Consider the following 16065-nt stretch of genomic DNA (forward strand, 5'->3'; position numbering starts at 1 on the left):
CCCTGGCAGTGAGGCAGCCAGGTCAGGCGCTGGTACCAGAGGAGTTACCCGCACAGCTGCTGAGTCTCTGGTCTGGGCTTATCTAGTCTGCACTTTTGGGGTGCGATTTATGTTGGATTAGGGGTTTGATTAGAGTATACAAGGGCGTAACTACCATAGGTGCAAGGGGTGCAGCTGCTATGGGGCCCAGAGCTGAAGGGGGCCCATCTTTGCTGTTTAAGTATATGTTTTACATACATTTATCACCATCAGTTGCTAAATAGGGGGCCCTTACAAACTTTTGCTATGGGGCCCACGATTATCTAGGTACGCCTCTGAGAGTATAAGTGTTTGCTTGCAGCTGCCAGTGGTGCCTCCAGCGGTGAACCATTGGCGCACTACCATCCTCCCTGTCGCTGATCCTCCCCTTCGCTGCTCCTGGAGGATCTGGGCAGCTCAGGGAGGTTCGGCTGCTACTGGGCCGTTCGGAGGTTCTGAATGCCTGAACAGACAAATGGCTGAACAACCTGATTGCTCCTGGCTGCAAATAGCCAAAGACCAGGCATTGGGAGTAGAGAGCAGAGACTGCCGCAGCGGCACAGCCTCTCTCGCTCGCTGCTTGGTGCTGTGTGCTGAGTGGGGGGGAGAGAGGCAGTAGCATCCTGTGGGCCGGCACACTCTACAATTTTCTACTGGGGTATGGCCATGCCCCTCCCATTGAACATTATCTCCCATTGACCACTCCCATTTTGATTTGGGCCCAGTGACCCTTTTAGTGGCCCTGGTTATATTCAGAAATTTATAATCTTTCCAACGACATATCACATTGCTTGACAACAACAGAAATACATGGACCCTTACGGGCTCTTCCGAATAACCCCATCTTCAAACTTAAGGTGCCCATACACTAGAACGATTTTGGCCGATTCAGACCATTCGGGTCGATATATCGTCTGAAAAGTGCCATATCGTTTGTTTTCCATCCGATGCGTGGTCCCATGAGAGTCGGATAGGAGCCTCTAGGTTGGTCGGACCGCACCTGTGATATATCGGAATCGGAGGGAAAATGGAGTTCTTTTTGCACATGCAATATATCGTATGCGATATATCGCAAGAAATTTGACTGACGTTTCCAGGCCCTCTAACCCAGCCCATCAGATATATCTTTTGGTACAAAGGGATACCATAAGATATATCGCATGTGATTTATCTCGGCTTGATCAATTGCATGAGATAGATGTTATGCAAAAAATGACACCAAAGTACCAAATCGTCTGGAATCACTCCCGGGAAGGTCCAGGGGGAGTTCAAGGGAAATTGCATCCAATTTAAGCATCAGATATATCGTTGTAGTGTATGGGGGCCTTTAGAATGTCCCTTTAAGATGATAAAGTACAGATGGAGTGTGCAAAGTTTGAAGATAATTAGTTAAAGCGTTCGAGAGTTATCGTGGAACATCCGCACACACATCATTCAATTATACTTATGTAGATACGCAGACTGGACTGTAGATGTGCTTTGTGTGGACATTGCAGATATAAATCCTCTCCATCGCACACAATACAATAGAACAGATTGGAGTAATAGAGAGGTAAAGGTAACCTTTTATAGTCGAATCCCTATGGCTGCGGTCCCAGTCATTGTGTTGCTATGGAAACCTCAATGCAAAAGTTGTCCATCAGATACAGTATCCCCGTAACGCAATGGAAAGTTTATCTAATTAATTTGTATATTTTGCCCTTTTAAAGCTACTTGTCCTTTTTACATTGCACCCAAAGAGGATGCTGATGACAGATGATTGGGGCTTAATGTCTGCAAGCAACAGATTTGTTGTGTCTCTCCCAGTCTGTGAGGACTTGGCGCAGACCGGAGTGACTGGCGGCTGAGGGTGTACAACATCACTACAGTACTGATCATCTGAACAGCTGCACAGCAACACACAGACTGACTTACACACCTTAATTACAGGTGACATTGACTACCCTCTGGACCCCTGCCCGTTACACACTCAAGATGCAGGTGTTCTTTCTCTTTTTCAGTCCATTCATTACAAAAAAAATGGGAAATGCTCTGTGAGCAATTCTCTAGATCATGGGTCTTCAAACTGTGGCCCTCCAGATGTTGTGAAACTACATGTTCCAGCATGCATTGCCACATTTTTTCCTATAAGAGCATGCCAAAACTGTCAGGGCATGCTGGGACATGTAGTTCCACAACATCTGGAGGGCCACAGTTTGAAGACCCATGCTCTAGATGTAGTCACATTGCGCTATTATACCTGGCTGCATGAACTGCTCTATAACGCTCTATTATACCCGGCTGCAGGAAGTGCTCTATAGCACACTATTATACCTGGCTGCAGGAAGTGCTCTATAACACGCTATTATACGCGGCTGTACAAACTACTCTATAACGTGCTATTATACCTGGCTGCAGGAAGTGCTCTATAACGCACTATTATACCTGGCTGCATGAACTGCTCTATAACACACTATTCTACCCGGCTGCAGGAAGTGCTCTATAGCACACTATTATACCTGGCTGCAGGAAGTGCTCTATAGCACACTATTATACCTGGCTGCAGGAAGTGCTCTATAACACACTATTATACCTGGCTGCATGAACTGCTCTATAACACACTATTCTACCCGGCTGCAGGAAGTGCTCTATAACACACTATTATACCTAACTGCAGGAAGTGCTCTATAGCACACTATTATACCCGGCTGCAGGAAGTGCTCTATAACACGCTATTATACCGGCTGCAGAAAGTGCTCTATAACACGCTATTATACCCGGCTGCAGGAAGTGCTCTATAACGCACTATTATACCCGGCTGCAGGAAGTGCTCTATAACGCACTATTATACCCGGCTGCAGGAAGTGCTCTATAACGTGCTATTATACCCGGCTGCAGGAAGTGCTCTATAACGTGCTATTATACCCGGCTGCAGGAAGTGCTCTATAACACACTATTAAACCGGCTGCAGGAAGTGCTCTATAACATGCTATTATACCCGGCTGCAGGAAGTGCTCTATAACAGGTTATTAAACCCGGCTGCGTGAAGTGCTCTATAACGTGCTATTATACCGGCTGCAGGGTGCTCTATAACATGCTACTATACCTGGCTGCAGAAAGTGCTCTATAACACACTATTATACCGGCTGCAGGAAGTGCTCTATAACATGCTACTATACCTGGCTGCAGGAAGTGCTCTATAACACACTATTATACCCAGCTGCACAAACTGCTCTATAGCACACTATTATACCCGGCTGCAGGAAGTGCTCTATAGCACACTATTATACCCAGCTGCACAAACTGCTCTATAGCACACTATTATACCCAGCTGCACAAACTGCTCTATAGCACACTATTATACCCGGCTGCAGGAAGTGCTCTATAGCACACTATTATACCCAGCTGCACAAACTGCTCTATAGCACACTATTATACCCGGCTGCAGGAAGTGCTCTATAGCACACTATTATACCAGGCTGCAGGAAGTGCTCTATAACATGCTACTATACCTGGCTGCAGGAAGTGCTCTATAACACACTATTATACCCAGCTGCACAAACTGCTCTATAGCACACTATTATACCCAGCTGCAGGAAGTGCTCTATAACACACTATTATACCTGGCTGCAGGAAGTGCTCTATAACGCTCTATTATACCCAGCTGCAGGAAGTGCTCTATAACACACTATTATACCCGGCTGCAGGAAGTGCTCTATAACACACTATTATACCCGGCTGCAGGAAGTGCTCTATAACACACTATTATACCTGGCTGCAGGAAGTGCTCTATAATGCGCTATTATACCTGGCTGCAGGAAGTGCTCTATAACACACTATTATACCCGGCTGCAGGAAGTGCTCTATAACACGCTATTACACCCGGCTGCAGGAAGTGCTCTATAACACGCTATTATACCCGGCTGCAAGAAGTGCTCTATAACACACTATTATACCCGGCTGCACAAACTGCTCTATAACGCGCTATTATACCCGGCTGCAGGAAGTGCTCTATAACACACTATTATACCCGGCTGCAGGAAGTGTTCTATAACGTGCTATTATACCCGGCTGCACAAACTGCTCTATAACGTGCTATTATACCCGGCTGCACAAACTGCTCTATAACGCGCTATTATACCGGCTGCAGGAAGTGCTCTATAACATGGTATTATACCCGGCTGCAGGAAGTGCTCTATAGCGTGCTATTATACCCGGCTGCAGGAAGTGCTCTATAACACACTATTATACCCGGCTGCAGGAAGTGTTCTATAACGTGCTATTATACCCGGCTGCACAAACTGCTCTATAACGTGCTATTATACCCGGCTGCACAAACTGCTCTATAACGTGCTATTATACCCGGCTGCACAAACTGCTCTATAACGTGCTATTATACCCGGCTGCAGGAAGTGCTCTATAACACACTATTATACCCAGCTGCAGGAAGTGCTCTATAACACACTATTATACCCAGCTGCACAAACTGCTCTTTAACGCACTATTATACCCGGCTGCAGGAAGTGCTCTATAACACACTAATATACCGGCTGCAGGAAGTGCTCTATAACATGCTACTATACCTGGCTGCAGGAAGTGCTCTATAACACACTATTATACCCAGCTGCAGGAAGTGCTCTATAACGCGCTATTATACCCGACTGCAGGAAGTGCTCTATAACACATTATTATACTCTGTTGCAGGAAGTGCTATATAACGTGCTATTATACCCGGCTGCAGGAAGTGCTCTATAACGCGCTATTATACCCGACTGCACAAACTGCTCTATAACATACTATTATACCCGGCTGCAGGAAGTGCTCTATAACATACTATTATACCCGGCTGCAGGAAGTGCTCTATAACACACTATTATACCCAGCTGCACAAATTGCTCTATAACATACTATTATACCCGGCTGCAGGAAGTGCTCTATAACATGCTACTATACCTGGCTGCAGGAAGTGCTCTATAACACATTATTATACTCTGTTGCAGGAAGTGCTATATAACGTGCTATTATACCCGGCTGCAGGAAGTGCTCTATAACGCGCTATTATACCCGGCTGCAGGAAGTGCTCTATAACACACTATTATACCCGGCTGCAGGAAGTGCTCTATAACACACTATTATACCTGGCTGCAGGAAGTGCTCTATAACACACTATTATACCCGGCTGCACAAACTGCTCTATAACGTGCTATTATACCCGGCTGCAGGAAGTGCTCTATAACACACTATTATACCCAGCTGCACAAACTGCTCTATAACGCGCTATTATACCCGGCTGCAGGAAGTGCTCTATAACACGCTATTATACCTGGCTGCAGGAAGTGCTCTATAACGCGCTATTATACCCGGCTGCAGGAAGTGCTCTATAACGCGCTATTATACCCGACTGCACAAACTGCTCTATAACATACTATTATACCCGGCTGCAGGAAGTGCTCTATAACATACTATTATACCCGGCTGCAGGAAGTGCTCTATAACACACTATTATACCCAGCTGCACAAATTGCTCTATAACATACTATTATACCCGGCTGCAGGAAGTGCTCTATAACATGCTACTATACCTGGCTGCAGGAAGTGCTCTATAACACACTATTATACCCAGCTGCAGGAAGTGCTCTATAACGCGCTATTATACCCGACTGCAGGAAGTGCTCTATAACGCGCTATTATACCCGACTGCAGGAAGTGCTCTATAACACATTATTATACTCTGTTGCAGGAAGTGCTCTATAACGTGCTATTATACCCGGCTGCAGGAAGTGCTCTATAACGCGCTATTATACCCGGCTGCAGGAAGTGCTCTATAACACACTATTATACCCGGCTGCAGGAAGTGCTCTATAACACACTATTATACCCGGCTGCACAAACTGCTCTATAACGTGCTTTTATACCCGGCTGCAGGAAGTGCTCTATAACACACTATTATACCCAGCTGCACAAACTGCTCTATAACGCGCTATTATACCTGGCTGCAGGAAGTGCTCTATAACACGCTATTATACCTGGCTGCAGGAAGTGCTCTATAACGCGCTATTATACCCGGCTGCAGGAAGTGCTCTATAACGCGCTATTATACCCGACAGCACAAACTGCTCTATAACATACTATTATACCCGGCTGCAGGAAGTGCTCTATAACATACTATTATACCCGGCGGCAGGAAGTGCTCTATAACACACTATTATACCCAGCTGCACAAATTGCTCTATAACATACTATTATACCCGGCTGCAGGAAGTGCTCTATAACGCGCTATTATACCCGGCTGCAGGAAGTGCTCTATAACACACTATTATACCGGCTGCAGGAAGTGCTCTATAACACGCTATTATACCCAGCTGCAGGAAGTGCTCTATAACGCGCTATTATACCCGACTGCACAAACTGCTCTATAACATACTATTATACCCGGCTGCAGGAAGTGCTCTATAACATACTATTATACCCGGCTGCAGGAAGTGCTCTATAACACACTATTATACCCAGCTGCACAAATTGCTCTATAACATACTATTATACCCGGCTGCAGGAAGTGCTCTATAACGCGCTATTATACCCGGCTGCAGGAAGTGCTCTATAGCACACTATTATACCGGCTGCAGGAAGTGCTCTATAACGCGCTATTATACCCGGCTGCAGGAAGTGCTCTATAACGCACTATTATACCCAGCTGCAGGAAGTGCTCTATAACACACTATTATACCCGGCTGCAGGAAGTGTTCTCTAACACGTTATTATACCCGGCTGCAGGAAGTGCTCTATAACGTGCTATTATACCGGCTGCAGGAAGTGCTCTATAACGTGCTATTATACCGGCTGCAGGAAGCGCTCTATAACACACTATTCTACCCAGCTGCGGGAAGTGCTCTATAACACACTATTATACCTGGCTGCAGGAAGTGCTCTATAACAGGTTATTAAACCCGGCTGCAGGAAGTGCTCTATAACGTGCTATTATACCGGCTGCAGGAAGTGCTCTATAACACACTATTATACCGGCTGCAGGAAGTGCTCTATAACACACTATTATACCGGCTGCAGGAAGTGCTCTATAACGTGCTATTATACCGGCTGCAGGAAGTGCTCTATAACATGGTATTATACCCGGCTGCAGGAAGTGCTATATAACGTGCTATTATACCGGCTGCAGGAAGTGCTCTATAACACACTATTATACCGGCTGCAGGAAGTGCTCTATAACATGCTATTATACCGGCTGCAGGAAGTGCTCTATAACATGGTATTATACCCGGCTGCAGGAAGTGCTCTATAACACACTATTATACCCAGCTGCACAAACTGCTCTATAACACGCTATTATACCCGGCTGCAGGAAGTGCTCTATAACACACTATTATACCCAGCTGCAGGAAGTGCTCTATAACGCGCTATTATACCCGACTGCAGGAAGTGCTCTATAACGCGCTATTATACCCGACTGCAGGAAGTGCTCTATAACACATTATTATACTCTGTTGCAGGAAGTGCTCTATAACGTGCTATTATACCCGGCTGCAGGAAGTGCTCTATAACGCGCTATTATACCCGGCTGCAGGAAGTGCTCTATAACACACTATTATACCCGGCTGCAGGAAGTGCTCTATAACACACTATTATACCCGGCTGCACAAACTGCTCTATAACGTGCTTTTATACCCGGCTGCAGGAAGTGCTCTATAACACACTATTATACCCAGCTGCACAAACTGCTCTATAACGCGCTATTATACCTGGCTGCAGGAAGTGCTCTATAACACGCTATTATACCTGGCTGCAGGAAGTGCTCTATAACGCGCTATTATACCCGGCTGCAGGAAGTGCTCTATAACGCGCTATTATACCCGACAGCACAAACTGCTCTATAACATACTATTATACCCGGCTGCAGGAAGTGCTCTATAACATACTATTATACCCGGCGGCAGGAAGTGCTCTATAACACACTATTATACCCAGCTGCACAAATTGCTCTATAACATACTATTATACCCGGCTGCAGGAAGTGCTCTATAACGCGCTATTATACCCGGCTGCAGGAAGTGCTCTATAACACACTATTATACCGGCTGCAGGAAGTGCTCTATAACACGCTATTATACCCAGCTGCAGGAAGTGCTCTATAACGCGCTATTATACCCGACTGCACAAACTGCTCTATAACATACTATTATACCCGGCTGCAGGAAGTGCTCTATAACATACTATTATACCCGGCTGCAGGAAGTGCTCTATAACACACTATTATACCCAGCTGCACAAATTGCTCTATAACATACTATTATACCCGGCTGCAGGAAGTGCTCTATAACGCGCTATTATACCCGGCTGCAGGAAGTGCTCTATAGCACACTATTATACCGGCTGCAGGAAGTGCTCTATAACGCGCTATTATACCCGGCTGCAGGAAGTGCTCTATAACGCACTATTATACCCAGCTGCAGGAAGTGCTCTATAACACACTATTATACCCGGCTGCAGGAAGTGTTCTCTAACACGTTATTATACCCGGCTGCAGGAAGTGCTCTATAACGTGCTATTATACCGGCTGCAGGAAGTGCTCTATAACGTGCTATTATACCGGCTGCAGGAAGCGCTCTATAACACACTATTCTACCCAGCTGCGGGAAGTGCTCTATAACACACTATTATACCTGGCTGCAGGAAGTGCTCTATAACAGGTTATTAAACCCGGCTGCAGGAAGTGCTCTATAACGTGCTATTATACCGGCTGCAGGAAGTGCTCTATAACACACTATTATACCGGCTGCAGGAAGTGCTCTATAACACACTATTATACCGGCTGCAGGAAGTGCTCTATAACGTGCTATTATACCGGCTGCAGGAAGTGCTCTATAACATGGTATTATACCCGGCTGCAGGAAGTGCTATATAACGTGCTATTATACCGGCTGCAGGAAGTGCTCTATAACACACTATTATACCGGCTGCAGGAAGTGCTCTATAACATGCTATTATACCGGCTGCAGGAAGTGCTCTATAACATGGTATTATACCCGGCTGCAGGAAGTGCTCTATAACACACTATTATACCCAGCTGCACAAACTGCTCTATAACACGCTATTATACCCGGCTGCAGGAAGTGCTCTATAACACACTATTATACCCAGCTGCACAAACTGCTCTATAACACGCTATTATACCCGGCTGCAGGAAGTGCTCTATAACAGGTTATTAAACCCGGCTGCGTGAAGTGCTCTATAACATGGTATTATACCGTCTGCAGGAAGTGCTCTATAACACACTATTATACTGACTGCAGGAAGTGCTCTATAACATACTATTCTACCCGGCTGCAGGAAGTGCTCTATAACATGCTATTATACCCGGCTGCAGGAAGTGCTCTATAATACGCTATAATTCCCGGCCGAAAGAAAGTGCTCTTTAATGCACTATTATTTCATGATGACAGAGCTGATGGGATCCCACCTGTAATAACAATAAATGGAAAGAGGATTAACTGATGTTAGCCTTGTCCTGGCCCTGACCTCAGCTTCTGGATTCCGCATGGACTTTGTTGCTGGCAATATATACGACTCTGTGTATAGCACTACATAGAGAACAATGAGGTTATTCACACTGTACTCATCCATCACTGGTGCTGCATGCAGTGCAAATGTCAGTCTTCTGGGGGGCCCTGTTCCGTGTCACAACAACTCCATAGCCGGGCATTATGTTCTCTCTGCTGGGACCCATTCCATGTCACAGTAACTCCATAGCGGGCATTATGTTCTCTCTGCTGGAACCCGTTCCATGTCACAGCAACTCCATAGCCAGGCATTACGCAGTAACTCCATAGCCGGGCATTATGTTCTCTCTGGTGGGACCCATTCCATGTCACACCAACTCCGTAGCCGGACATTACGCAGTAACTGCATAGCCGGGTATTACGTTCTCTCTGCTGGACCCTGTTTGTGTCAAACCAACTCCATAGCATTATGTTCTCACTGCTGGGCCCTGTTCCATGTCACAGCAACTCCATAGCCAGGAATTACACACCAACTCCATATCCAGGCATTATGTTCTCACTGCTGGGCCCCGTTCCATGTCACAGCAACTACATAGCTGGGCATTACACACCAACTCCATAGCCGGGCATTATGTTCTCTGTGCTGGGCACCGTTCTATGTCACAGCAACTCCATAGCCAGGCATTACACAGTAACTCCATAGCCGGGCATTATGTTCTCTGTGCTGGGCACCGTTCTATGTCACAGCAACCACATAGCCAGGGGCGTTACAAAGTAACTCCATAGCTGGGCATTATGTTCTCTCTGCTGGGACCCATCCCATGTCACACCAACTCCATAGCTGGGCATTATGTTCTCTCTGGTGGGACCCATTCCATGTCACACCAACTCCGTAGCCGGACATTACGCAGTAACTGCATAGCCGGGTATTACGTTCTCTCTGCTGGACCCTGTTTGTGTCAAACCAACTCCATAGCATTATGTTCTCACTGCTGGGCCCTGTTCCATGTCACAGCAACTCCATAGCCAGGAATTACACACCAACTCCATATCCAGGCATTATGTTCTCACTGCTGGGCCCCGTTCCATGTCACAGCAACTACATAGCTGGGCATTACACACCAACTCCATAGCCGGGCATTATGTTCTCTGTGCTGGGCACCGTTCTATGTCACAGCAACTCCATAGCCGGGCATTATGTTCTCTCTGGTGGGACCCGTCCCATGTCACAGCAACCACATAGCCGGGTGTTACACAGTAACTCCATAGCCGGGCATTATGTTCTCTCAGCTGGGACCCGTTCCATGTCACACCATCTCCATAGCCGGGCATTATGTTCTCTTTACTGGGCCCCGTTCCATGTCACCAACTCCATAGCCGGGCATTTGTTCTCTCTACTGGGACCCGTTCCATGTCACACCAACTCCATAGACGCGCCTTATGTTCTCTCTGCTGGGCCCCGTTCCATATCACCAACTCCATAGCCGGGCATTATGTTCTCTCAGCTGGGACCCATTCCTCGTCACAGCAACTCCATAGCTGGGCATGTCACAGCAACTCCATAGCCGGGAATTTGTTCTCTCTGCTGGGACCCGTTCCATGTCACAGCAACTGCATAGCTGGGCATTACACTGGGCATTATGTTCTCTCAGCTGGGACCCGTTCCATGTCACAGCAACTCCATAGCTGGGCATTATGTTCTCTCAGCTGGGACCCGTTCCATGTCACACCAACTCCATAGCTGGGCATTACACAGCAACTCCATAGCTGGGCATTATGTTCTCTCTGCTGGGACCCGTTCCATGTCACAGCAACTCCATAGCTGGGCATTATGTTCTCTCAGCTGGGACCCGTTCCATGTCACACCAACTCCATAGCTGGGCATTACACAGCAACTCCATAGCTGGGCATTATGTTCTCTCTGGTGGGACCCGTTCCATGTCACACCAACTCCATAGCCGGGCATTTGTTCTCACTGCTGGGACCGGTTGCATGTCATAGCAACTCCATAGCCGGGCATTTGTTCTCTCTGCTGGGACCTGTTCCATGTCACACCAACTCCATAGCCGGGCATTACACAGTAACTCCATAGCCGGGCATTTGTTCTCTTTGCTGGGACCCGTTAATGTCACACCAACTCCATAGCCGGGCATTTGTTCTCACTGCTGGGACCGGTTGCATGTCACAGCAACTCCATAGCCGGGCATTTGTTCTCTCTGCTGGGACCCGTTCCATGTCACATCAACTCCATAGCCGGGCATTACGCAGTAACTCCATAGCCAAGCATTATGTTTTCTCAGCTGAGACCCGTCCCATGTCACACCACCTCCATAGCCGGGCATTATGTTCTCTCTGTTGGGACCTGTTCCATGTCACACCACCTCCATAGCCGGGCATTACACAGTAACTCCATAGCTGGGCATTATGTTCTCTCTGTTGGGACCTGTTCCATGTCACACCACCTCCATAGCCGGGCATTATGTTCTCTCTGCTGGGACCTGTTCCATGTCACACCAACTCCATAGCCGGGCATTACACAGTAACTCCATAGCCGGGCATTATGTTCTCTCTGTTGGGACCTGTTCCATGTCACACCACCTCCATAGCCGGGCATTATGTTCTCTCTGCTGGGACCTGTTCCATGTCACACCAACTCCATAGCCGGGCATTACACAGTAACTCCATAGCCGGGCATTATGTTCTCTCTGCTGGGCCCCGTTCCATGTCACCAACTCTATAGCCGGGCATTTGTTCTCTTTGCTGGGACCCGTTAATGTCACATCAACTCCATAGCTGGGCATTACGCAGTACCTCCATAGCCGGGCATTACGCAGTAACTCCACAGCCGGGCATTATGTTCTTTCTGCCAGGGCCCCGTTCAATAGCCGGGAAATGGTCGACAACCAAAAAAAGTCGACATTAGGCTCATAGAAACAAAATCTTGATACAAGCAAAATGTTGACAAACGTCAACGCGAGGACTTTTTAGGGTGTCTGTCAACAAAAGTCGACATGGACACCGAATAAGTGAACCCTGTCCCCTCGCACGGCTTTTATATCCCCCCCTCCATGTCCACTGGGATGGTATAAGTCCTTTTTTATTTATCGTGAAAACACTTCACTTTGGTCTATTTTGACCATGCATGTCAATCAATAGTGCCCCCCTCCTCCAGCATAGAACTACAGATGTCAGCATGGCAGCACCTCCCAGTACAAGCACTGCTGCAGCTTTTGGGTCTAGTAATGTGCGTGTGCTTCCTGCTCCGGTCAGTGGTAACCATGGGGGCATCTTTGGGTTCAACGTGCCCACAGCCCTACACACACACAGTGACTTCCCGGCCGGTGCCTCTGTGCTGCTGCTGCCGGCTGCTGAGGGGCTGCAGCATGTTCCTAATCCCAGCCGTGCAGACCAGTCAGACTGACATCCGGGAAGGGGTTAATCCCCGGGCAGACAGACAGTGTGTGTGATCAGTGAGAGGGGGAGGGAAGGGGTCACTGGGACCTACCCCTCCTTACAGTCCCTGGGATGACATCACATGCAGGGGGAGTGATCTGTGGGTACGGGAGACTTGGTGTAATATACATCACTTCCTAGCTGCTGCCATACTACAACTACAGTACAGTGTGCATGGGGACTCTGCTGCTGGCTGCGCAGCCCCCCTCTCCCCCAGCACACCCCATACCAGCCATTGTATGAGCTGCACAAATAATACATGGCTTTCCTGCCGGAGCATGGACTGCCGCAGCCTCCAGCCGCCAGGAGAGTGTACTCCAGGTATGTACACAGACACACATACTGTATAGGCACACACAGTGCACATGCAGACAGAGACACACACACACACACACACAGTGAGTGCACACATCTGGGGGGAAAAGGGGAGGGGGGTGTTCTCCAGGTATGTATACACACACACATCTGGGGGAGGAGGGGTTACTCCAGGTGTGTACAGACACACACACATACAGTACAGACACACTTGCACACACGTCTGGGGAAGGGGGGGGGGTTGTCTCCAGGTATGTGACATGCACACAAACACATTGCAGAAACACACACACAGTGCACTCGGACACACATCTGGGGAATGGGGTGTACTCCAGGTATGTAACAGTGCACACAGACACATCAGAATCGGTTTATTGCCAGGTGTATCAATACAAGATGCATAATACACAGGAATTTGTTTCAGATAACTACACATCTGGGAGAGGGGTATATCAGGTAACACACACACTTGTGGGGCATTAGGACACGTCATGTACATACATGCAGGACCAGACTGTATAACTAGGCAGGGGATGTGGGGTCACCTCTGAGGGGACATACTAAAAGGAATGACAGTGGAATGACAATACATCCCCTGTCATCTGGACACAGGGGGGAAGTGTTTTTCCTATGCACAGCAGAGTTCCTGTAATAACTGGTAACGTAGCAGCACATAGACAACCAGGGCTAATGGTGAGTGGGGTATCTGCTGGTGGAGCTTTACATCGCCCTATGCATGATCATTCAGCTCCTATGTTTTTCTGTTTAGTGCTCAGCTTTAAATGGCCATGTAACTAATGTGTGTGGTGGTGATTCTGTGTACTGGCACTATACAGTGTTCATACTGTGTACTGGCACTATGCAGTGGTCATACTGTGTACTTACACTATGCAGTATTTATACTATGCAGTGGTGATATTGTATCCTGAGACTACATGTGGTGGTGATACTGTACTGGCACTATGCACATTGCAGTGGTGATCTTGTGTACTGAGACTACGTGTGGGGGTGCTACTGTGTACTGGCACTATGCACAATGCAGTGGTGATACTGTGTAGTAGTAGTTTGTTTATAAGGCGCCACAAAGTGTCCGCAGCGCCGTACGTAGCAAACAAAAAACAAATTACAAGTATACTGGCACTATGCAGTGGTGATATTGTGTACTGGGACTAAATGTGGTTGTAATACTGTGTACTGGCACTATGCACAATGCAGTGGTGATACTGTGTACTGGCACTATGCAGTGGTGATATTGTGTACAGAGACCACATGTGGTTGTGATACTGTGTACTGTCACTATGCAGTGGTGATACTGTGTACTGGCACTATGCAGTGGTGATACTGTGTACTGGCACTATGCATTGGTGATACTGTGTACTGGCACTATGCATTGGTGATACTGTGTACTGGCACTGTGCAGTGGTGATACTGTGTACTGGCACTATGCATAGGTGATACGTACTATGTACTGGCACTATGCAGTGGTGATACTGTGTACAGAAACCACATGTGGTTGTGATACTGTGTACTGGCACTATGCTGTGGGGATAGTGTACTGGCACTATACAGTGGTGATACTATGTACTGGCACTATGCAGTGGTGATACTGTGTACAGAGACCACATGTGGTTGTGCTACTGTGTACTGGCACTATGCAGTGGTGCTACTGTGTACTGGCACTATGCAGTGGTGCTACTGTGTACTGGCACTATGCAGTGGTGCTACTGTGTACTGGCACTATGCAGTGGTGCTACTGTGTACTGGCACTATGCAGTGGTGCTACTATGTACAGAGACCACATGTGGTTGTGATACTGTGTACTGGCACTATGCAGTGGTGATACTGTGCACTGGCACTATGCAGTGGTGATACTATGTACAGAGACCACATGTGGTTGTGATACTGTGCACTGGCACTATGCAGTGGTGATACCGTGTACTGAGACACGGTCGTACCTGGGATTTTGTACCCGGCTCCAACCCAGGTGTAACCCTACTTGTGACCCTTTTTACACTGGCGGCTGGACCCGGCATAATGCCATCGGAGGCGGGTCCTGAACCGGTGCTGGGATATGAGATAATCTTCCGACACCGGCTGTTTCATTGCTGTGAACAAGTCCAGGGTTACCCTGCACCGCAAATAGACTACCTGGGATAAAATGTGGCCTCGCTCCACCGGGGGTAATAGGATGCTCTGACCGTTTGGGATTCTGATGGTCGGTATATCGACATTGGAATCCTGACCGCCGGTACTCCGCTTCACCCAGGTCATTTCAGCTGGGTGCGCTTCCACTGCACAGTATCCCGGGTTGCTGCGTGTTCATGTGCATAACCTGGAATATTTATGGCACTGTACAAGGGCTATACATGTCATTCAGTTTTCTGGGACCTCATTGTGCCTGCAGCTTTCATTGTTCTGGAACAGCATGTGTCAGTGCGCCCTCGGATGCCCCCACAATGTGTGCCCTCGGATGCCCCCACAATGTGTGCCCTCGGATGCCCCCTGTTGTGTGTCCTCGGATGGCAGATTACACAGTCTGGACTACACATGCATCACAGTAACAGACTGAATCCCCCCTGTGGGTCGCTGTGCAGGAGGGTAACAATAATGGAACGTCCCTTACTACTAGGAGTCTGACCAGTGCACAGGAACTTTCTGCTGGGTCTGCTGTAGGATGGTGTTCTGTATAGCATGTCCCATGTCCCTTTCTTCTAGTGCCAGCCAATCACCTTCACAGGTCATAGTCCATAAACTCTTCCATTGGCACCCAACAGGTATGAGTATATAG

General features: G+C 47.7%; 1 protein-coding gene across 4 annotated transcripts in view; it reads left to right on the forward strand.

Annotated features, from left to right (window-relative positions):
- GPSM1 (G protein signaling modulator 1) overlaps positions 1-16065 on the forward strand; it is a 145936-nt gene that overhangs the window by 1636 nt on the left and 128235 nt on the right. For 2 of the 4 annotated variants that reach the window (XM_083161130.1, XM_083161129.1), the window contains exon 1: positions 13062-13283. The exons of the other annotated variants lie outside the window; for them this stretch is intronic. Coding sequence is in view for 1 of the 2 variants with exons in the window: in XM_083161129.1 (XP_083017255.1) it covers positions 13222-13283 (62 nt within the window). In the remaining variant the exon portion in view is untranslated. Of the gene's footprint in view, positions 1-13061; positions 13284-16065 lie in introns of those variants that run through there. 4 annotated transcript variants of the gene reach the window in all.

The sequence above is a fragment of the Crinia signifera genome, chromosome 9 (assembly GCF_055691185.1).
Source record: "Crinia signifera chromosome 9, ASM5569118v1, whole genome shotgun sequence".
Lineage (NCBI taxonomy): Eukaryota > Metazoa > Chordata > Amphibia > Anura > Myobatrachidae > Crinia > Crinia signifera.